General features: G+C 41.7%; 2 protein-coding genes across 2 annotated transcripts; one reads left to right on the forward strand and one right to left on the reverse strand.

Moving 5' to 3' along the window:
• The first annotated feature begins 332 nt into the window (after positions 1–332).
• On the forward strand, positions 333–3,483 carry ciao1 (cytosolic iron-sulfur assembly component 1). The gene is made up of 8 exons (XM_054772918.1): positions 333–400; positions 604–744; positions 1,972–2,120; positions 2,190–2,301; positions 2,377–2,465; positions 2,539–2,740; positions 2,820–2,889; positions 3,129–3,483. The coding sequence occupies exons 2-8, from the start codon at positions 606–608 to the stop codon at positions 3,361–3,363; spliced, it is 996 nt and encodes a 331-aa protein (XP_054628893.1). The 5' UTR covers positions 333–400; positions 604–605; the 3' UTR covers positions 3,364–3,483.
• On the reverse strand, positions 3,466–22,350 carry snrnp200 (small nuclear ribonucleoprotein 200 (U5)). Its single transcript, XM_054772913.1, has 44 exons — positions 22,064–22,350; positions 21,717–21,880; positions 20,498–20,669; positions 20,213–20,405; positions 20,034–20,089; positions 19,862–19,960; positions 19,617–19,769; positions 19,428–19,527; positions 16,108–16,244; positions 15,939–16,016; positions 15,614–15,787; positions 15,375–15,512; positions 15,109–15,264; positions 14,852–15,022; positions 12,782–12,975; positions 12,540–12,663; positions 12,232–12,381; positions 11,903–12,145; positions 11,641–11,829; positions 11,353–11,550; positions 11,128–11,280; positions 10,963–11,043; positions 9,647–9,730; positions 9,279–9,385; positions 9,051–9,169; positions 8,825–8,979; positions 8,558–8,747; positions 8,290–8,463; positions 8,028–8,188; positions 7,711–7,938; positions 7,444–7,635; positions 7,151–7,329; positions 6,929–7,080; positions 6,737–6,845; positions 6,293–6,401; positions 6,023–6,212; positions 5,762–5,926; positions 5,558–5,679; positions 5,331–5,474; positions 5,070–5,246; positions 4,821–4,981; positions 4,501–4,582; positions 4,075–4,167; positions 3,466–3,989 (listed from the first exon to the last, which is right to left on the reverse strand). Exons 1-44 carry the CDS (start codon positions 22,106–22,108, stop codon positions 3,840–3,842), a joined length of 6,411 nt encoding a protein of 2,136 aa, XP_054628888.1. The 5' UTR covers positions 22,109–22,350; the 3' UTR covers positions 3,466–3,839.
• Between the last annotated feature and the right edge of the window lie 219 nt (positions 22,351–22,569).

A 22,569-nucleotide genomic window follows, 5' to 3' on the forward strand; every position in this document is an offset into this window, starting at 1 on the left:
ATATGATACATATTTACTCTTCACTAAGCAATACAACTCATAGCATGCATTAACTGAGAGTATACTTATTATTTGTCCAAGACACAAAACAAACAACATCCTAATAATTTCATCATTCTCACTCAAATTTGTTTCTCTTCACTTTTGACAAAGAAACATGATTCGAAGAAAACACTTGGACTTTTATACATTTATAGTATAATGACTTAGACAACAATGTGTACCTTTCTTAACTTGGAACATTTGAAATCATTTCAATGCAATATTTGGCAATTTTTGATGACAGGGCAACCCCGGGTCTTTTGCGCATGACAGGTCACTACTTTGGTCGCCCACAATGCAATGCGTTAAACAACATAACAAACATGGCGCCACTTCCGGCATAACTGTCGTACTTTCGGTAGTATGAATTCCTAATTATCTAACGTGTCGTCGCCAAATGGTTGAAACGTTCCATTTAATAGACAAGGTCGACATATTTTACAAGCTAATTCATTGCTGCTTCATTCATTCATTCGTTGTAGACGTTGTTAGCTAACTAGTTAAGTAGCTATCACGTAGTCGTAAGTAAAAAGTTTATAATTTCAAACATTTGACCTTTAGCGATGAAGGAGGCTTTGACCCTGGTCCACAGACTGAACGCACATCCAGACTCGAGGTGCTGGTTCGTCTGCTGGAGTCCAAACGGAGCACTTCTGGCCTCATGTGGGGGCGACAAGGCCATCCGGATCTGGGGACGAGAGGGTGAGCATGTGTCAACGCTAATCATGCTAATGAAACACACAAAACAATCATATGCAAATATAAATATTTACTATATTTCTAAAAAAAAAAAAAAAAAAAAAAAAAAAAACGAGTACGTATTTATTATGTACGTTATACATGTATATCAAGGGTGCACACGCTTTTTCCGCATGCAAGGTCAAAATGATCTACCTCGTTCTATAAAACATAACATATAAAATCTAACTGGTAAACTTTGTTTACAGGTAATCAACGTAGTTGATATAATTATATTCAATATGGCAATAAAGATAATTACACATAATTCCTCAATAGTTGTGTACATAACCTGAGTACTGGTAATGTGAACATAACGTTCATTCGGACACACTGTTCATGTGTTACATGCAGGTAGCATTTGCTATCAAACATTACTGATATACAAGAATTGAAAATGATTATGCAAAAGACAATGCGGCCGAAGTCAAGGCAACATATTAAAAAGGTTTCAGCAATGGGCATATTTTCCATTTCATCATGAAATAATAGTTTAAGAAGCGGACATGTAGAAAACACCGATTTCCGTACTGGAGTTCATGACGCCAAGCAAAGCCATCAGGTCATTTCTACATAACTAGCCGCAACAAGTGAACAGATAACTTATGGTATAGATATAAGCATCTTACCTCAGAGTTAGTTTATTCGTAATCAGATTCATAAAGATGAAAGTTGCATCTCTGTGTGAAGCTTGAAACGCAGCGGGAGAGCAAGAGCGAATCAGGAGGGGAGCTTAATGTCGGCTGACAGATGTCATATGACATCTACAAAGTGACATTTACGCGGTCGACCCAAACTACCGCGGCGATCTACCGGTAGCTTGCGATCGATGTAATGGGCACCCCTGATGGAGATGAATCTAATGTAGGGTCTGGTGTGTGTGCAATACATGTATTTTTACGATTCTGTGGGCTTACCACTGATAAGTTAGTGTATTAAAAAAAAGCAAATACTTATAAAACACAATTTAAATGTAATTTTTTAGAAATTTTATGTCATTATTTTGTTGTTATTTTTATAAAATTTATTTTAATGTTTTACCTGTCAAAAATGAGCGCACCACAGTAAAGTATTTAATATGAATATGTACCTATGGGTACATAAGGAACATGTTCCTTTATATTTATGCATTTCAATGGACGTGTACGTATTTCAACGGGCTTGTATGTTAATAACCATCTATGCTTTCAGGCGAGTCGTGGGTATGTAAGAGCGTGCTGGAGGACAGTCATCAGCGCACTGTAAGGAAGGTGGCGTGGTCTCCCTGTGGGAATTATCTAGCCTCTGCTAGCTTTGATGCCACGACATGCATCTGGAAAAAGAAAAATGACAAATTTGAGGTTTGTTTAATGCGTTGACTTAAATGTTTTTGTCTTAATGAAGGAGACTCTCTCATTGTGTTCCTTTAGAGCTTGACCGTGTTGGAGGGACATGAAAATGAGGTGAAATGTGTGGCTTGGGCTCCTTCAGGCAATCTGCTAGCGACCTGCAGCCGGGACAAGAGCGTTTGGGTTTGGGAAGGTTTGTGTTAAATGCCACATTGGATTCACATAAGAAGTTACAAATCATGATTTTCTTTGACTTGGTGTGCCACAGTGGACGAGGAAGATGATTACGAGTGTGTCACAGTTGTCAATTCTCACACACAAGATGTCAAACATGTTGCGTGGCACCCGACACAAGACGTGAGTCTCACATACACACACACACACACGTGACTTGAGTTCTGCTGGCTTTTTTAACCATCTTTTTCTTTAGCTTCTAGCCTCAGCGAGCTACGACAACAACATCTGCATTTACAAGGAGGAGGATGACGACTGGGAGTGCAGGGCCACTCTGCAGGGCCACACATCCACTGTGTGGAGTTTGTCCTTCAGCGCCACCGGAGACAGGCTGGCGTCATGCAGTGATGATCGCACTGTCAAGATTTGGAAGGAGTGTCCAGCTGAAAGCGGCCAAGGTGAGCTGACTTTGGCAGGCGGGCAAATGAATGTCTTCTTGCTTGATAATGCAATTGACCTTGTGTGTGCTTGGATCAGGTGACTTGTCGTGGAAGTGTGTCTGCACACTCTCTGGATATCATGGACGAACTGTGTATGATATTGACTGGTAAGATGTCCTTTTTTCTTATTTGTACTCCATATTTACTCATTTAATGTCATCTTTAAGAGACAGTGCCTCAATTAATCACCAAATATATGTGTATGTGTTTGTATAATTTTTCAAATATCAGACTTACCAGCCTCTCTCCAATTCTATTTACTATACTATGAGAGTTCTGAATGTGTGGGACACGAATGCATCCAAAAGTTCCTGACTGCATCCGCTTCTGTGCATCTTCTTGCCAGGTGTCGTCTGACTGGGGCCCTGGCAACTGCTTGCGGTGACGACGCAGTCAGAGTGTTTAAGGAGGACGCGTCACTTGACCCAGACCAGCCAGTGTTCTCCCTGGCCGCACAGGTGCCCAAAGCTCACAGTCAGGACGTGAACTGTGTGGCATGGAACCCCAAGGAAGCCGGAATGTTGGCTTCCTGCAGCGACAGTGGGGATATTGCCATCTGGACTTACCAAGAGCAGGACTGAACCATTAATCAAAGCTTCAACATGATTGTGCTTATAATGGTGTAAAAAAAAAAAAAGTTTAATCAATCTGATGTTTATGAAAAAATAAAAGTCACACACAACTACATGGTTTCTCTTTATTGCAAAAGTAAATTAGGACATAACGTCTCACATGTTCAAAGGACTTAAATCTAAAAGTTATAAAGTTTAGTCTCAACAACTGGACCACATTTGACTTGTCGTGGTTGGTCGTACAAACTTGAATATTGAGGGGCAATGACAAAAAGTGCCTGAGTCGTCTGTGTCATCAGTTTCTAAACAAAATGTTTTGTTCTGGATCAGTGTACATCATAATGCAGCTCATCTAAACAGCTGAAAATAAAAAGTCACAAGACAACTTGATTTGAGAGCAAATAGATGTACATTTAAGTAGGAGATGTAATATGTACATAAAAGCAGACACAAAGCCTCGCCCGGTGGTGTCAAAACGTTTTGGATCAGTCCGAGTCGCTGTCTGCGTCACTATCCGCCTCTTTCACATCCACACTGAACTTGTACTCCTGGTCACAGCCCATGTATGCATCGCTCATGAAGTACAGCGTGTAGTTGTGAACACCCATCGCTGGTGCAACAAAGTCCAATTTGACCTGTCGGGTGGAATGGAAGGTGATTAGCATCAAGTGTGTGTTGTGTACACTCACCCTTTCTATATGCACAGTACAGCCCACTGACCTTTGCTTTCTGCTGGAGGGTCAGTCTCTTGATGGAGATGAGGCTGTTGGACTTCGGGTCTCCAATCACAACCCACCAGCCTTCCTCGCGATTCTGGACAATTGTATTCATTATTAGATGTTAAAATGCTACGGTAATTCACACTGACGATCCATATTAGGAAAATGCACAATCCAATGAGTTCCATTTACTTGATTTTTGAGGCTGTCAGAGAATTATAAAATAGGTATTTTAACAAGGTTTTGGTAAACTCAAATATTAGGACTAATCATTTTGATGCAGTGTCATTCTACACCACAGCAAACAACAACAATACATGGCTAATTTAATTGCTCACTATAAATGCAAATGGACACAACTCTGACATTGGATGTCATTAGTTTGCAAAGAACAATTAAAAAAAAAAAACAAAACAACAACAGCTACCTGAGGGAAGAGTGGAGCAATGACAGGCCCAGTCACCTCCTCCTCTCGCTCCAGCTGAACCTGAACAAGAACTGGACTGCCACTGAGAATAAAGAAAACAGTGCCTTACAGTCAAGTACAGATGATTGCTGTGGATTTTCAGATAAACATATCCACAGTGTTCTACAATAATGGGTCATAACAATATAATCCTTTGTTAATGAGGATCAAAATGTGTGGTTTCATGCCATCATTGATCTTGCAGCAACGATAAATCTAGCTTTTATTGTTTATGCACACATAAATTCATATTTACAGTGCAAACAAATCTGAATGCCAACCTCTTGATGTTGTCCTTTTCAGACACCTCATAGGACAACTCGATGTTGGGATAGCGGTTACAGAAGCGTGCAACGTCGGCCATTTGAGCGTCAGAGAGCTGTAGCAAAGCAGTTCTGTCTTCATCTTCCATTTCCATGATGTCAAAGATGCTCTCCACACCCTGAGGATAAGAAATAAGATTATCATTACTACTTAGAGCAGTCTGATGATTGCAGTGTGAGTGAAAAAAAAAAAACAGTGATAAATACCTTGTCTGTGCACCGTTTGATATGCTCCGAAGTGAAGAATGGGAGCTGTTTGAGGTAGGAGTCTTTGGACCACATGGCCTGTGTGACCATCTGGGCCAGCTCCATAGCTGCAAGGGCAGGACTCAGCCAGCCGTTACTTGACAGAACGTCAACACAGGCCTGAATCAGACGGATGGCCTGACGACCACAAGAGGGGGTTACTCATGTTGTTCGCCAATGTAAATATAAAAAGGGAGCAATTTTTTAACGTCCCATCCACACCTTGCTTAGGATGTCCTCAGTGTCCGACTGCAGCTCAGCACTCAGCTGCATCCTGGAGAGGTGAGCCTGGAGCAGCAGGTTGGTCTTCACGTGGGGGTCGTTGAACTTGGGGTTGTTGAGTTTGTGGGGCACCTTTTGGGCCAGCTGGAAAATGAGACATTTTCACATTGTGAGACTGGTGACCACTCTTGCAGACTATTTGACAGTTGCTAGTGTGATGTGTTTACTTGTCGGAGAAGCATGTCCTCATGATGCCTGATGGGAATGTTCTTATACTCCGCCGCATTGGAAATAATCTCAATTAACCCACGAATCTTGGTCTTGGCATTGAGCGACATGCTGAACAGCTCTGCCGACCAAAAGAAACAAACACTTCAGAAAAGATAAACATTTCATGCAGGAACAAAACATTTAAATATGTTGTCACAAACCAATGGTGGTGTAGTTGATGTAGTAGTAGGCCGCAATCATGCCCAAGTTGAGAGGCGCCACATCCATTTCATCCTCAATGCTGATGCACTTGGACTGCTCCAGGTCATGTAGCGTGTGCTCCACCAGCTCAGACAGGTGATCAGACAAGTGGCGATGGGACATGCCTGTGACAAGGTCAGCAGACCACTCTGAGTTAGTGTGCTCCTCATTGGGTTGACTCAACAAGCTTGTCATCTTGAAAAAAAAAAGACAAATTTCACCTTGAAGATTGTAGTAGTTGGGGTTCTGGGTCATACGCCGGTACAGGAATGTCCAGGTCAAGTAGTCCACTGCATCCTGCTTGTTCTCCACCGTCTTGGTGACAATCTCTGCATTGAAGTGGTCATGGAGACAGTGGTCCAAGTGGGACTCCACTGGCAGCGGCTCATACAGGAACTTCTTGAAGAAATCCTAAGAAGAGGAGAGGGGATACACATGTTTTTATTGCCATTCTCTCATTTCTTTAAAATATAGAACAAAAGATGCTCTACCTTCTTGGAACCCTGACACATGATGACACAGCGTCCCTCGTCATCTAGAATTGGTCTGTTGGCTTTGCCTACCATCTGAAGGACGTCATATATGGGATAGTCCACATAGCTGGAAGAATGATGGAAATGATTGCCTATAAATAACCATTGAAGGAAAACACTAATGTGCAGAAAGACATGCGGAAGCTACCACAAGATATCTACTGGATTTTCTCATGCTGAATTAGTTTCAATTAATCACAAAGCTAGAATTTCATTGCTCAGTGTTACCACTGTGTTTCTACTGTTGCAATGACAAACATCTTGAATCTATTTATCCTTAAATCCTTTTACAAGATTTTCATAAACCCATCAAAATGGCAGGAGATTTCACAACTCTCCAAATGAACCCGTCTTCTCCACAAATCTTGACAGATGACACAATGAACAAACACATCTACTTACGAATGGATAATGCCATTGTAGTACTGCGTGTCCATGACAATGACAAGGTGTGCAGAGATGTTAACGCCCCAGCAGAGGGAGCGAGACGACACCACCACCTGAACAGCGCCTGGAAAAAGAACAAAAATTCTCTACCACTATACCTGCATAGTCAAATCCATTGCTGTAAAAGCAGAGCATCAGTGGTCATACCCGAATTGAAGAGCTGCTCCACTATTTTGCGTTCAGCTGCAGACAAGCCCTCGTGGATGTACCCCACACCATTGGCTAGAGTCTCTTTTAGAGTGGCATCGGTTATTTTATCCAGGAAAGGAGCAATATCTGTCTCGCTGCAATGCAGAAACCTGAAGGGACACAAACATTTACTCTCCACTGTGGTGTGACTGGGCATCGGCAGCAGGAGTGGAGCCTGACCTTTGAGGAACCACATCAGCAGCACAGAATGTGAGAATGTCAATGGCTGTGAGGCGAGTCTGTCTGCGGGATGGCACAAACACCACAGCTGGTTTGGAGGGAGAGTGTTTCATGATGGCGTGATACACTGGCTTGGCCATGGAGAGCAGGCGAGTCTGCGTGTGACTCACATTAAAGCCCTAAAACACACAAAAGGAGACTTTTCAGCCAGACACATTTAATGTACTACCCACTGTCTTGGGAAATCTGACAGTGTAACAATATGAACAGATGCTGTACAAACATTTACACACCTGGATGTGTAACTCCAGAGGCACGGGCCTAACGTTGGGATGGAAGTTGAACGTGGCTGTGGTGCTGCACCCCAGCCAGTGGGCCACGTCTTTGGCGTTTGACAAAGATGAACTGAGGGCCACAATGCGGATGGGCCGCTCAATCTGAGAGGAGATGTACCTCATCCTTGAGCAGATGACCTCCAGCACAGGCTAGTGAGAAGAAAAGGCTCAAAATCAGGATGAACGTTATACTAAACGTCTTTACTTATTTTAGTTTATTCTTACCCCATTTTCGCCACCAATGAGGTGTGTCTCATCCACGATGAAAAGACTGACATTCTGGACATTCTTCCTCTGTTTCCAGCGACGAGACAGGATGTCCCATTTATCAGGAGTGCTGACAATAATGTCTCCTTTTCCTAATAACTTCAGATCTGTACTGGTTTCTCCCGTCAGAAGCACCACCTTTTTGTTGAGGATGTCCTGAAACTTTTGGTGCCAGTCGACAAACACCTGATGAGAGGAAGATGTAAGAATTCTTATGTTCAAAGAACTTAAAGAGATGGATTTGATAAACCAGTGGGCTTCCAGTGACATCATACTTGTTCTGCAAGTGCCTCCATGGGGGTGATGTAGACACAGCGACCTTCTGCATTGTGAAGCAGCATCCTCAGAATGGCAAACTCAGCACAGATGGTCTTTCCACTGCCAGTGGGCGCTCCCACAAACACATTGTCATCACTGTTGTACAAGGCATTGAACACTGGAAGGACAGAGATGCCATAAAAATGCTCACTTTGGTACCTTATAGTGTATATACTTGGGAGGAAACAGTTAATTTTTTTCATTCCTCAGGTACTGTACCTTGAGTTTGAATTGGGTTGAAGAAGGGGAACTTGTTCTGGTAGAGGGCCTCAAAGGCTGAGTTCCTGAGAGCAGTGACAGGCAGGGGCTGCAGGTCCAGCAACTCGGTGGGTGGGGGATACTTCTCAGGGAGGATCAGGTGACGAAACGACACTGGAAGCTGGGTCTCACAAGCTGAAACCATCAAAAATATGTCAATTAACAAAGTTACTTCAAATGTTTGCCATGTCAACGTGAACAGAGGTTTATACAAAAGGTATTCACTTACAAAGCCAACGATCAGAAACCACGCGAATGAAGTACTGTGGGGGCAGAGGCTCGAACACAGGGACAAAGAAAGTCACAAGGTGCTCATCCTGAGCATACTTGGCTTTGAGCAGGAAGTACTCGTGATGGAGGATGACCTCACTATCCACATCCTCTACCAGGATCCAGAAAGCCTCTGATGAGCCATGAATCTAAACCACACAAGAAAATGTATTCGGCAAGTTGACAGTGCTGTGCATTCTTTACTGCTTAGCTTCTAATTACTGACCTTGTCCTCCCACTGGAAGTCAGGTGTGATGGTGAGCTCCACTTTCAGAGTGGAGCGGGTGATGGGCTGCAGATGGACAGCCAAGTCCAATTTGGGGAACTGGTGGACAAATTTGTGGATGGTTTTCCCCATTTTTGGCATTCGAATAAGCTCCCCTGGAATAAGGAAAGCAAGGATTATTACTGTTCCAATTATAAACAGAATGTTTGGAAGGAGGGGAATTTACCAATCTCATTGTGGTTGAGGTCATAAAGACGTTCAAAGGGAAAGTTCTTCTTCTCAATCTTCTTGATGACTTCCTCTGGCAACTTTTTAAACTGTCGCAATGGTGACATTGACTGCCACCTGAAAGAAACCAAAATTCACTACATCAGCATGTCATCTTTGAAAACCAAAAGCATGTCATCTTTGAAAACCAATCTTAAAAAAAATAAGGTGACAGTGGTAAACTTACATTCTTTTGTCAATCATCTTGCAAAGATTCATGGTCTTGTCTGATAGTTGAGCCCAGCCTCTGCTGAGGACAATCTCAAATATAGCTCGCATCAACCTTCCAGCACTCTATAGGAAAAGGTCAACAAGCATGGTTTTTTGTTTTGTTTTTGTTTTTTTTTTTTTTTTTTTGGGGGGGGGGGGGGGGGGGGGGGGGGGGGGGGAGGGGGGAGGGGGTCTTGTAGAAACTTTATGAGGGCACTACATCAGAACAGGTTATAATATTATTAAATTATATTATCTTGGGGTTAACATTTACCAGGTAAATCCAAGGAAAATTATAATTATAAAACTGTTCCAAAATAACAAACGCTAAAGTTTGGACTATACCTGTGTCACATACACCATGTCTGCCATGAGGGCAAAGCCTTCCAGTTTTAGCTGAGAAATGAATGCCTGAAGCAGCACATTGATCTGTTAGAAAAAGACAAGATTGCATGTAAAAAAAAAAAAAGGTAATGGTTTAATTTTATTTACAACACATAGTTAAATTTGCAATTCCACATGTCCAAAAGAAGTAGTAGGAAGAAGCAAAGCTTATTTAATCGTACCACTCGTACATTTCACATCAATTGCAATACATTTATTCACTTCCTGTATTCCAATGTAGTCTTTACCAGTTGATACATTGGAAAATAATAAGATAATGTAACAGTGTAGTAACATAATTGTCAGGTTTTTTCATCAATCATAATAAATAATAATTACATAATAAGTACAATAGAAAATAATAATCAGTTTAAAGAAAAAAACTGAACTTAGCTGTAATAATGGGTGAGTACTGACAATGGACTCACAAGAACAAAGAATAATGAGTGTTGTAGTGATTAGGCATAGCATTTTGTACACAGTGGTTCAAAACTCTTCAAACCACCTTTTTTAGTATAGTCATTTCCCCTGTGACTGTTTTCATTAGTTCTTGTGTGCTTTCCCCAAGAACAAAAGGCATTGGTATCATCCGCAAATAATACCAACTTTAAGTCCTTTGTCACTTTACAAATGTCGTTGATATACAGTTATATGATATAACAGTTTTGGTCCCAATATTGACCCCTGGGGTACTCCACACATGATACTGTATTTAAACTCGCAGGTGTGTATGCTCCTAGCTTCATATATTGCTTCCTGTTTGCTAGGTAGCTTTTGACCTAGCAAACCCTCTGATTCCGTACATTTCTAATTTTGTAATTAGAGTGTTGTGATTGTTTAGAAAGCTTTTGTCAGATCCATAAATACTGCAGCTGCACACTTTCTGTGGTCTATAGCGTTGGTAATTTCCTCTGTAATTTTGATGAGTGCCATGGAGGTTGAAATGTCTTACACACTTGAGATTGTTGTCAACTTATTTTTATGTGTCTACATTTTTTCTGCTTCTTTAGTATGTTGAATGATAAATTTCCTACATAATGTATTTTTCTTCTGACAGGCAATTTTCAGTCCTTTTGTCATCCATGGCTGATTGCTTTTCTTTTGCTTCTTGGACATTTCTCTCAAGCGACAATTGTTATCTAAGAGCTTAAATAAGATTATATAATTACAATGCACTTTGGTGCGATGTAGTGCAGTCTGCTTTTCGGACATTCTGGTCACCTTGGACTGCATAGACATTTCTCTTGTAAAAGTAGTGTTATTGTTACAACAGCTACCTTGGCGCTTGGCTCCTCAATACTTTCCTTCACTGGAATCGGGACTCTCTCCAAAAGTTTCTGAAGTTCCAACTTCTCCTCCTAACAAGAAATCCACAGAACTATGAGAAAACACGCATGTTTGCATGCCAAATGATAAGCCTGACTTCCTAGCGTCCATCATACCTCTCTTACTGTGATGTTCCTGAACTCAGAGGAAAGTGAAAAGACACGGAAGAGCTCAATCTCACTGAGGGTTGGTTTCAGGAGTTGGTTGTAAGTTTGAACGGAGTCATGTGTTATGTAAAAGTGACTGGCAATGCGGCCCAGATCAGTCACCTGCGAAGACAAAATGAGACCAATTTAGAGACGTATAATTATGAAATGAGACAAACACACCGAGCTACATACCTGGAAACTGCCCGTCCTCTTGTCATATTTGATGAGGCTGTTCTTGTCTAATACATTGGCAGCTGTGTGCACTAGGTCGGTTCGTCGTCGCTCTAGCAAGGGGTCTGAAGACCGATCATCGTGGGAGACACCATACAGCGTTGGGTTGCGAAGCATGCGCACGTAAAGGTAGGTGTAACCAAGCCAATTCACTGCATCCTGAAATATAGTACAAAAAACATTTAAAAGTTGCACCCTATTGTTCAAACAGTCAGGTTTATGGGCCACCTGTAAATGAGAGCAGCTTACCTTCACATTCTGAACATTTCCCAGCACAATCTCAGCATTGAGCATGTCAGGAAGCTTGCCCACCATCTGGCTCTCTATGGGCAGCTGCTGGTTGAGCAGGGACAGGTAATACTGCAGCTCTCCATGGGACGTGATCAGGATTCCCTCTCCCTTTGTGTCATACTGAGGACGTCCAGCTCGACCAAGCATCTGAAATGGGTTACAATCAGTCAATTTGCAATTGAGAACAGACTTTACAGGTTTTCATGCTCCTGACACTGACCTGCAAAATGTCCAGGGCTCCGAGTTCAGTCCATCTGCCTTTCTCAGGACTGTACACTTGTGTACCTTTGATGATGACTGTGTGTGCTGGCAGGTTGACACCCCAAGCCAAAGTTGCTGTGGACACCAGAACCTGAATGTGCCGATCAGCAAACAGATCTTCCACCAGCGTACGATCCACTCTGGTCATTCCGGCGTGGTGGATTGCGAAGCCGTAAGGTAGCAAATCCTTGAGCTCCAGGTTCTGTGAAAGACAATTGAGGTTGAAGGCCATCCAAATTCTGCATGTGTTATTTCTTTGTATTTAGTTGTACTCGTCAGGCTCATCACCTTGCATTGTTCTGCTTCAGTGCGCAAGACTTCAGTAGAGGCTGAGCCTTCTCGCAGGAAAAGACCCAGTGTGTCCTTCTCCAAACACATGTCTCTTATGGCCCTAGCTGTCTTTCCAGTCTCTTTCCTAGAGTGGACAAATACGAGCACCTGGTAGAGACATACAGTACAAGTTAGAAGTCTCCTTAATGTGATTTAACATTATGGCAGTGCATACTGTTTAATTTTAGCTGGGTGCATGTGGAAAAGTAAAGGTGATCAGAGGTCAAAATATTTTGCTCAAACAGTAATATATACACAAAACTCACCTGGTTTTTCCCAGCATGCTCCATTATCTTCTCATAGACAATTTCATTCATGATCTGGAAACGTTTAATAGCCTTCTTCTCTGTGATGCCCACATACGTCTGCTCCAGGGGAACTGGTCGGAAACTGGACAGAAAACATTATCACCGTTCACTGTAGGTGGGTTTAAGGCCCAACCCTCAAAAGTGTAACTAAATATTTATTTCTATTTTTTAACTAAACATTTAATCTCTACATAGCACACCTGTTGTCGAAGTAGAAGAGTCCTTTGGCAGGATCAACACGCAGGCAGGTAGCAACATCTTCGTAGTTAGGCAGTGTTGCGCTAAGGCCGAGCAGGCGCACGTCTTCCTGAGTCAGCTCCACATTGCGGATGGTCCTTGCCACCAGAGACTCCAGTACGGGCCCACGATCATCATGCAGCAGGTGGATTTCATCCTACACAAGCACTCACTTTTGTTATTATTTATTTATTTATTTATTTATTTAATTTATTTATAGAGCACAATTCGTACAAGGTAATTGTACTGCTTGTGTACAATTCTTTTCATGGTCTTGAGCCAAAGTACATCTCTGACAACCATAATAAACCACATAAACCATCTCAAGTTCTGAGAAGCTCAGAAAGTGGTCTCCTCCGGGTGCCCAGAGTCTCGACTCAACACGGTGATGCTGTGTTTCAGTTTTTTGCTGCCAAAATCTGGAACAATCTTCCACAAGATGTGCAACAATCCTCAGCATATGACAACTGAAAGTATTTTATCTGAACTTTTATTCATTTAAATTTTTTGTTTTATGGAATGATTTTATGAAGTGATTTTACACTTCTTTTCTGTAAAGCACTTTGAATTACCTTGTGTATGCATTGTGCTCTATCAATAAACTTGCCTTGCTTTACCTTGTCATGGATTAGTCTCTCCATGTCTGGCTTAGACACTATTTTGGCAATGTTTTTTAGGTGGTAAAAAGCTCCTGTTATTAATTTCATGTGGCTGTTAAAGTTCAGGTCTGCGTCCATTATTACCCCTAGATTTCTAACCTGATGATGAGGTTTGAGAGAGAGAGTCTCAAGGTGACTACTAACACTTCCCCTTTGTTTCTGTGGGCCACAGACAACAATATCAGTTTTGTCTGACTTTAGCTGGAGAAAATTGTTTTGCATCGCCAGACTGATCTGTTTGATGTAGTGACAAAGTAAATCTGCAGGACCATGGTCACCTGCTGCCAGTGACAAGTAGATCTGAGTGTCATCTGCATAGTTGTGGTAGGAAGATTGCAGCTGCGTACTAGCTGGCCTAAAGGAAGCATGCACAGATTGAACAACTGGTGTCTCAGGATTGATCCCTGTGCAACCCCACAGGTCATGGCCATTTGGTCCGAGACACAGTTACCAATTCCAACAAAGGACTTGAAAGAGTTCAGAGCAGTACCAGAGAGTGCCACCCAGTTTTCTAACCTCTGTAATAAGATCACATGGTCAAATGTGTCAAAGGCAGCGCTCAGGTCTAGCAGAACTAAAACTGAGATTTGCCTGCATCTGTGTTCAGGTGGACATAATTTGTCACCTTGATCAGAGCTGTCTCAGTGCTGTGGTGGAGCCCAAAGCCTGATTGAAAAGTATCAAATGCATTGTTAAACAGGAGAAGGTCAGTAAGCTGTTGGTATACAACCTTTTCTAATACTTTTCCCAAGGATGGCAGGTCTGATATGGGCTGATAGTTGTTCAGTACTGTGGCATCAAGACTGTTCTTCAGAAAAGACTTAATGACAGCAGTTTTTAGAGCCTTTGGAAATGTTCCAGTCTGAAGTGAGATGTTAACAAGATGAGTAAGTTGTGGTAGCAAACTCCTCAGCACAGACTTTAGAAATCTATTGGGAAACTCATCAAGGCAGCTCGGTGACGGACACAGGCTGCAGATGATCTCTTCAACTTTTTTGTCAATGACAGGGGTGAAATGTGTCAGCTCTAGGTGTCCACCTGGCTGCAGAGTAATTATTTGTATTGTGAAAATGATTGCATTATACCTTAAACATTGATATGAAAGAATTTTGCAAACTCATTGCACTTAGATGTAGAAATGAGTTGAAACTGGAGGGTTTTCTAATTTGTTAACTACCGGTATAGTAGAGTTATTACTACAGTTGATTATTTCAGAAAAATATCTACCCCTTGTTCTCTGCAAGGTCTGGTTGAAAACAGGTAGCTTTTCTTTGTAAACCTCATAATGAACCTGGTGCTTTGATTTATGTCATTTACAACTACAGCTATTTTGTATTACACATCGTTTTTGTCATGAAAAAAAATAGCACTTACAATGATGATGAGGCGCACTAGCTGGGTGTAGGTACGCTCGCCACCTTTACGTGTAATGATGTCCCATTTTTCAGGAGTGCAGACAATAATTTGAGTGGCATTAATCTCCTCTTTGCAGAGTTGGTGGTCTCCTGTCAGCTCAGATACCTTGATGCGGTACTTCTCCAATCGCTGGAAGTGTATTTCGAGAAGACAAAAGGGTCTTTTCATTGCAAATAGTCACTGTTCATCTATTGACAATAGTGGGTGAGACTTACCTTACTAAAGCTTCCAACCATCTCCTGTACTAGAGAGCGCATGGGTGCAATGTAAATGATTTTGAAGTCATTTACATTGATGCTTCCATCCATGTTTATGTGTTTACCAATTTCCCTCAGCATTGCCATCAGAGCAACATTTGTCTTACCGGCTCCCTGTATAAACAATGGAAATATAGTTATAGAGAAAGCAGACATGTGACACACTATTGCACAACAAATACCAAAAAATGTATGGTTGTAGATGAATACAATCAATTGCATACCGTTGGTGCACACACGAGCAAGTTCTCATCAGTCTCCATGGCGGTCTTAAACAGCTTGCTCTGGATGCGATTCAGGTTTTTGAAATCTTTAAATCCTTCCTGTGCATACTTGGGCAGCTTCTCAATCGCAACAAGCACCTAATGCAACAATGAGCAAACATTAGGTTGAGATCCAGCCATCCTCCCAGTGCTTCTCATGTGTAACAATTGCTACAATAGTCTGGAGGAGGAAAACAAACCTCATCTTCACCAAAGGGCTTGGGTTTGAGTGCTGGCACATGCACCTCTTCATAACCTTTCCTTTGTTTGCGGAAAGACCCATCAGGCAGCTGGCACCGCTTGTTGGCCATGAAATGGCTTCCCTGAGTGAAGGTCAAGTCCTCAAGATCCAACAGTTGTCGTGGGGCAACTGCCTGTAGGGCAAGGACGGATATCATAAACAACTTAGCAACTTTCATGTACACATACTAGCAGTCTATGTTTCACTCATAGTAACAAACACTCTAAATAATCAATCTGCTTACATGATGAATTGCAGCTATATAAACCCTGTTAAATATTTACCTCGCCATGTTCTACGTCCATTGCTTCCATGTCATCCACACGAGATTTCCTTACCCTCTCCCTGCGAGATCGCTCCTCCTGCAGATGTGATCATTGATCAGATGTGATCATTGAGGTTTCATGACTTAAAAAAACGGTATACTAATAAATGCAAAGACATACACCCTACCCGAATAATATCCTCCTTCTCTGTCTCTTGCAGCTGGTACAAAATCTTTGACAGTTCCTGATCAGACTCCATCTTTCCAATGATCCGTTCCTTTTCTGCCTCACTCTGAGCACTTGCCAGCATTGTACAATACTGAACTGTAAGGTGCAAAAAACAAGCAACAAAATTGAACTCAGAAGAATGACAATGTCTACATTACAGTGTTGTTGACTATGCAACTGAACACATTTTTTATATTCAAATGAGGAAACATAAAATGTATTGATGGTGTAATTTGTTCGTCTTTCTTTAATTACTGAAATGACTACAGTATCTAAATATGGTCTTATGATCATGTGAGGATGTTGGCCACACAGTCCAGGGCTTCCCCAATGATTTTTTGAACCTGTGGTGATGGGCTGCATGGGAGGGCGGATTGCCACCGTTCTGTTGTGCCGCATCTGCATTTTTTTTTTAAATAACAAATAGATATTTTTTTTATTGCAAATTTATTTATTAACTTATTGAACGTTTTTCAACAACCAGCAGGACATGAAACGAGAACATTGCAAAACTTTTAATTTAATGGCAAAATTGCTAAGCGCACTTCACATGAAAGTCTAAAATGTTGAGCCTCCTTTGGTTACCTGACCCATTTAGTTCAATATTACTACGACTAGTACAAAAGTACAACATTTTGTACTATTTGACACAAACCTAAATTTAATTTGATGCCTGTTTTAGTGTAATACGAATATATCCATCCGTCAATTTTCTATGCCGCCTATCCTCATTAGGGTCGTGGGGTATACTGGAGCCTATCCCAACTGACTTCGAGCGAGAGGCAGGGTATACCCTGGACTGGTCGCCAGCCAATCGCAGACACAAAAAACAATTTAAATATTTTTTTATAGAAATCTGTCCTGTATAAAGAGTATAAATTGACAGTATTGGGTTATGATAGCACAGTTGTATCCAACTTGCAGCACTATTAAAATTGCTTTGACAAAAAGAAAGTAGGGGTGTTCTATTTGTTTTATGTGACTGCCAACATAAAAAAAAAAATATTTACAAAGCACATCTCCACTCAGTGTGCTCCTTTGTCATTAAATACAGGTGTCATGTTTGAATAGAACACTTTTTTTAAAATACTTGGTGAAGCAAATATTATTTGGTGAACTACTCAACATCAGCTGGTGAGCTACTGCTAGCTTATGCGTCACTGTCTAAAGCTGTATACACTATGTGTTTCAGGTGCACAACTTCGACACACAACTAGTGTTTTGAAGACAAGCCATATGTATTATAATGATAACAAGAGAGCAAGATTGTTAAGTGATACTTAAAAAAAAGTAAGTTGCGATAATGATCGATGATTGATGTATCCCATGAACGTAATAGCCACTTGTAGCTCGTGCTAGCTAGATGCCACCAGCCAGGCATGTACGGTATACAAAAATGCCAGAAAGTCAAATGATATTGAAACATGAGCGATCACACACGCTGGCTTTGATAGGCTTAGCATGTAACAAGCTGTCGTCAACTGACTAAACATTTTACGGGCTATTGTTCATTCTCCCGATGATAAGAAAAAGTGAAAGTCAACTCAAGACGTGTCCCGTATCTGGTCAGACATGCACAAGTTCCAGCAAGACAGGTGATTCCAGTGCATGCTTATCAAAATAATCAAAATATTTGTATGACATTTTAAACCGTTTTCAAACTAATTGTGGTCAATATGTGCGTAAATAATAAACTATATATGTATCTACATAACATATATATCCATTCTCAAAATTTTTCAATAAAATTGTTTTCAAGTTTAAAAAAAAACTAACTTTTTTTTAAAGGTATGGCGGCTTTTATTTTGTCGTGGCGGGCCTCCACAATCAATTACATGTAGCGGAAACCCTGCAGTCAGGAGATCGGGAAGACCTGGGGTGGAATCTCCACTTGGGCATCTCTGTGTGGAGTTTGCATGTTCTCCCCATGCGTGTGTGGGTTTTCTGCGGGTGTGCCGGTTTCCTCCCACATTCCAAAAACATGCATGTTAGGTTAATTGGCGACTCTAAATTGTCCATAGGTATGAATGTGAGTGTGAATGGTTGTTTGTCTATATGTGCCCTGCGATTGGCAGGCGACCAGTTCACGGTGTACCGTGTCTCTTGCCCAAAGTCAGCTGGGATAGGCTCCAGCATACCCCCACGACCCCTGAGGATAAACGGCATAGAAAATGGATGGATGGATGGATCATGTGAGGATGTAATTATGTATTCCATCCATCCATCCACTTTCCTCCACTTATCCAGGTCCGAGTCGCGGGGGCAGCAGTCTCAGTAGAGAAGCGCAGACTTCCCGGTCCCCGGCCACCTCCTCCAGTTCCACCGGGACGACACCAAGGCATTCCCAGGCCAGATGTGAGACATAATCCCTCCAGCAAGTCCTAGGTCTGCCCCGGGGCCTTCTCCCAGCTGGGCATGCCTGGAACACCTCACCAGGCAGGTGTCCGGACTAGATGCCCGAGCCACTTCAACTGGCTCCTCTCGATGTGAAGGAGCATCGGCTCTACTCTGAACTCCTCCCGGATGACTGAGCTCCACACCCTCTCTTAGGGTGAGTCCAGCCACCCTACAGAGGAAACCAATCCTGTACTCCCGCAGCTCCCCCCACAGGTCACCGCGAGGGACACGGTTGAATGCCTTTTCCATGTCCACAAAGCACATGTAGACGGTTGGGCAGCAAACTCCCAAGTACCCTCCGGTACCCTTGCAAGGGTGTAGAGCTGGTCCAGTGTTCCACAACTAGGACAAAAACCACATTGCATCTCCTGTAGCCAAGGTTCGACTAACGGTCGTATCTTTCTCTCCAGCAGCCCGGAATACATTTTCCCAGGTAGGCTGAGGAGTGTGATCTTATAGTTGGAACACACACTCCAGTCACCCTTCTTGAAAAGGGGGACGACCACCACCCCGGTCTGCCAATCCAGAGGTATTGTTCCCAACTTCCATGCAATGCTGAAGAGACGTGTCAGCCAAAACAGTCCCTCAACATCCAGAGCCTTGAGGAATTCAGGGCGAAACTCGTCCACCCCTGAAGCTTTGCCTTTGTTTTGTATTAAGAAAAAATTAATCTGAGTGATGGGGCAGAACACCATGAGCCATTGCTTCTTCATGCTAATTTACCGACACACTACTTGTGACCTTTTTGTTTTTAGTACTCATACTGTATTTTGTTTGGAATTATCTTGGATACTTTTATATTATTATTGTTGGGCTCTAAATAAAAATAATAAATAAATCCTTGTTCCATGTCAGAATTCAAACAAAACAACATGGACTTACTCATGCGCCGATGCTGGCGAAGAATTTTGATGAAGTCAAAGGTGTTAAAACCAAGAAGCAACACGAGCTGGTTCTCACACTCTCTATCATCACTGGCAGTCTGGGGAACACAGAGAGATAACTCAGTTTGGCTGAAAAATAATACAAAATAAAAATCTATTTGAGGTATTACAACGATGGTTAACTGACCTTGAGGATTTCTAAGACCTCGTCAGCTTTCTTCTGAGAGACGATAGCGTCATCATAAAAGCGGCTGAGCTGTCGCTGGAGCCAAAAGGCATCAATGTCTCGAGGGTGGAGATCCTTTTTCTTCACAGTCATCACGTCTCCTGTGGCGCCGAGCTGAATGGGGGTGCAGTGAATGAAGAGTTACATTTATTAGTCAACAACACAGATCATTTCACCTCCAGTACCCAAATTGATGATGCACTTACATTGGCTGTAAGTGTGCAGCCCACATCAGCTTCCTCTCCTTCGCTGTCTTCATCTGAGTGCTCATCACGTACTTCACCAAACTGGTCTTCATCACCCTCCTAAGCAGCAATGTAAGAAACTATTAGGCTACAAATCTGCAGATCTGCAAAATTCTCTACAAGAAATGTGTACCTCCTCATCAGATTCAAATTGGACATTCACACCATAAGTTTCGTCAATGTTATCATCTGTTAACAAAGAAAATGATGTTAGAAAATGACAATTTGATCAGAAACAATGTCAATCCAGTGTGAGGATTTGTTCAGTTTTTTTGGTTAGCAAACATTACTGAACAGTTGCTTTTGTGTTACCCATATTCTGTAAATCCTTGTCGCCCCCATAATCAGTGATTTTCTTGCCCAGGTTGACCAGCACATGGTAGCGCGTGTCATCGGCAGGTCCAAGAAGCTGTTCAACCTCACGGCGCCGCTCCTTGTCCCTCATCTTATCGTTTTTTAACACTGCCAAGACTTCATCTGCTGCGCCACACAGAATGTCACGTGGCTAAAAGGAGACAACAATAATGTCAATGTATTTGAGTGACTGAGAATGACTCCAAACAAACAAGGTAAAAACTTGTAGTAGCATTCACCAACCTGATCTCCCAGAGCAGCATGGATGAAGCTAAGCAAAATTTCATAAGTCTCTCTGGTTTCTTTGGTTTTGGGCTTGTATACAATTCCCACCATTTCATCAATGCCCTCTGACAGAAGAGTAAAGCCCTTCATTTTGTTGATATCATGTCTGTCCTCATCTCTTTTCCGCCTCCTGTTAAATCAGAAAAATAAAGAAATTAATTTGATGCCACTCAAATCCTACAACTTATAATGAATGTATACAGTCTCGCTATATGGCATTTTGAATATTGCTCCCTCACTATATCGCAGTTTTTCAAAAAATAATAAAAAATTGATTGCTGTTTTGTGGTCGACTATGGCATATTATTAGTCAAAAAATATTGTAAGACTTAGTATGCTGGTCTCTTGGCATCAGTAATGTTATGAGACATGACAGATTATGTACATTATCTTTCACACTATATAGGGACTGGCTACTGAGCCAGCAGAGCAGACATGCCATCGCTGAGATCGAGTTAAAAAAAAAAAAAAAAAAGAGGTTCCCCTCTCATTCCACGTGGAAGTTTTGGGATTCTTTGTCCTTCTTCCCCGTTTGAAACACTTTAAGTTTAGAATAAACAATTTTGAACTAGTTTGCTCGGTAGCTTATTATGCTACTGGCGGCTGTCTGTTGTTATCCGTAGCCTGCACAATGTGATGTAAACAAAGAATAGTAGGAGTGTAAAAGTGACTGTTGGGGTGTTATTTCATGTCTACGGGGCTCTAATAATGTTAAAACACGTACTTAGAAAGTCAGAAACAGATTTTTTAAATGCGGTAACTACAAAAATATTCTGTTTATTAATATTGAATCCTACTTCAAGGGAATTCACTTATTGTGGAACTAATTAAAAGTGGGGCAACTGTACTGGTATATTACAATTTCAGAATTTTACAGAACCACAAAGAAAAACGTTTGTCTCAGTCACACAAAATATTGTCACAAAAAAATCAAATTGGAACTAGTTTAGGTACAATAACAATTTACAGCAAACAGCTACCAGCAATGTATGTAACATGTAGATATAATACAAAATAAAACAAATCGTATTCCCACAAAAATTACTTATTACCTCATACAGAACAAATTACTACAAATTAACAACAGCTACAGTATTAATATATGTCAATTACAACAATATATTTAGCTGTAATGGGAATACAATAATGTGAAGGCATGTCGTAGGACAGAACTAACTTGTCTCGTCTCTCCTCCAGTTTTTGAGGTTTGGTCCTCTGAGCTTTGTCTCCCATTTTGGTTCCCTCCAGCTTCCCCACCAGCGACAATACTTCTCCCGTAGGTTCATCTCTCCGTGTGCGATCGATAAGGGACCGATCAGCTTGCAGCACCAAGTTCGAGTTCTATAGTTCGAAACATGTACATTTCAATCCAGTGCCACCGTGCAGCAACGGCGGCTAGCCGCTAATAAACATGCTAAGAAACCCATACTATCAAAATAATATTTTTGCAGCGTATTAAAGTCAGACAAAAATATGATCAACTATAAAATCGTTATGAACATTGTATTCAATATAAATACTCACCGCCTTGTACTCATACTGAAGGCTACGAGCGGTAACATCCGCCATGGTGCGACGTTTGTCTTAGCTTTAGCGCACTTTAAAACAAATGTGATACAGGCTCAAAACTCGCTTCACACTGTCTTTGTAAGTGGATGCAGGAATCACCGGCGCAGGGCTCGGCTGCGTATCACTAGAGTTGAATCTAATATCCAAGTTTCATTCACAAAACACGTTCCCCTTACGTTACAATAGCACGACTAGCACGAGCGCCCAAGAACTGGTAACTTCCGGTATTTTCCATTTCCGGTGTCAGAGGTCACATGAGAGAGGACGACTACTCAAAACACGAAAATAAGTAGCGCCCTCTAAATGTCAATGTACAAAGTACGTGTAGCGAGATGGCGCCATACTTCATCACTTTCCAATATCATTAATGAACTCACTCTTTATTGTACTTTTGTTATTAAGATAATTCAGATTAGATAACATGTTCACTAGGTATTTATTTATCAAACAAACACAACCAC

This window comes from Dunckerocampus dactyliophorus, chromosome 4, assembly GCF_027744805.1.
Source record: "Dunckerocampus dactyliophorus isolate RoL2022-P2 chromosome 4, RoL_Ddac_1.1, whole genome shotgun sequence".
In the NCBI taxonomy this organism is placed as follows: Eukaryota; Metazoa; Chordata; class Actinopteri; order Syngnathiformes; family Syngnathidae; genus Dunckerocampus; species Dunckerocampus dactyliophorus.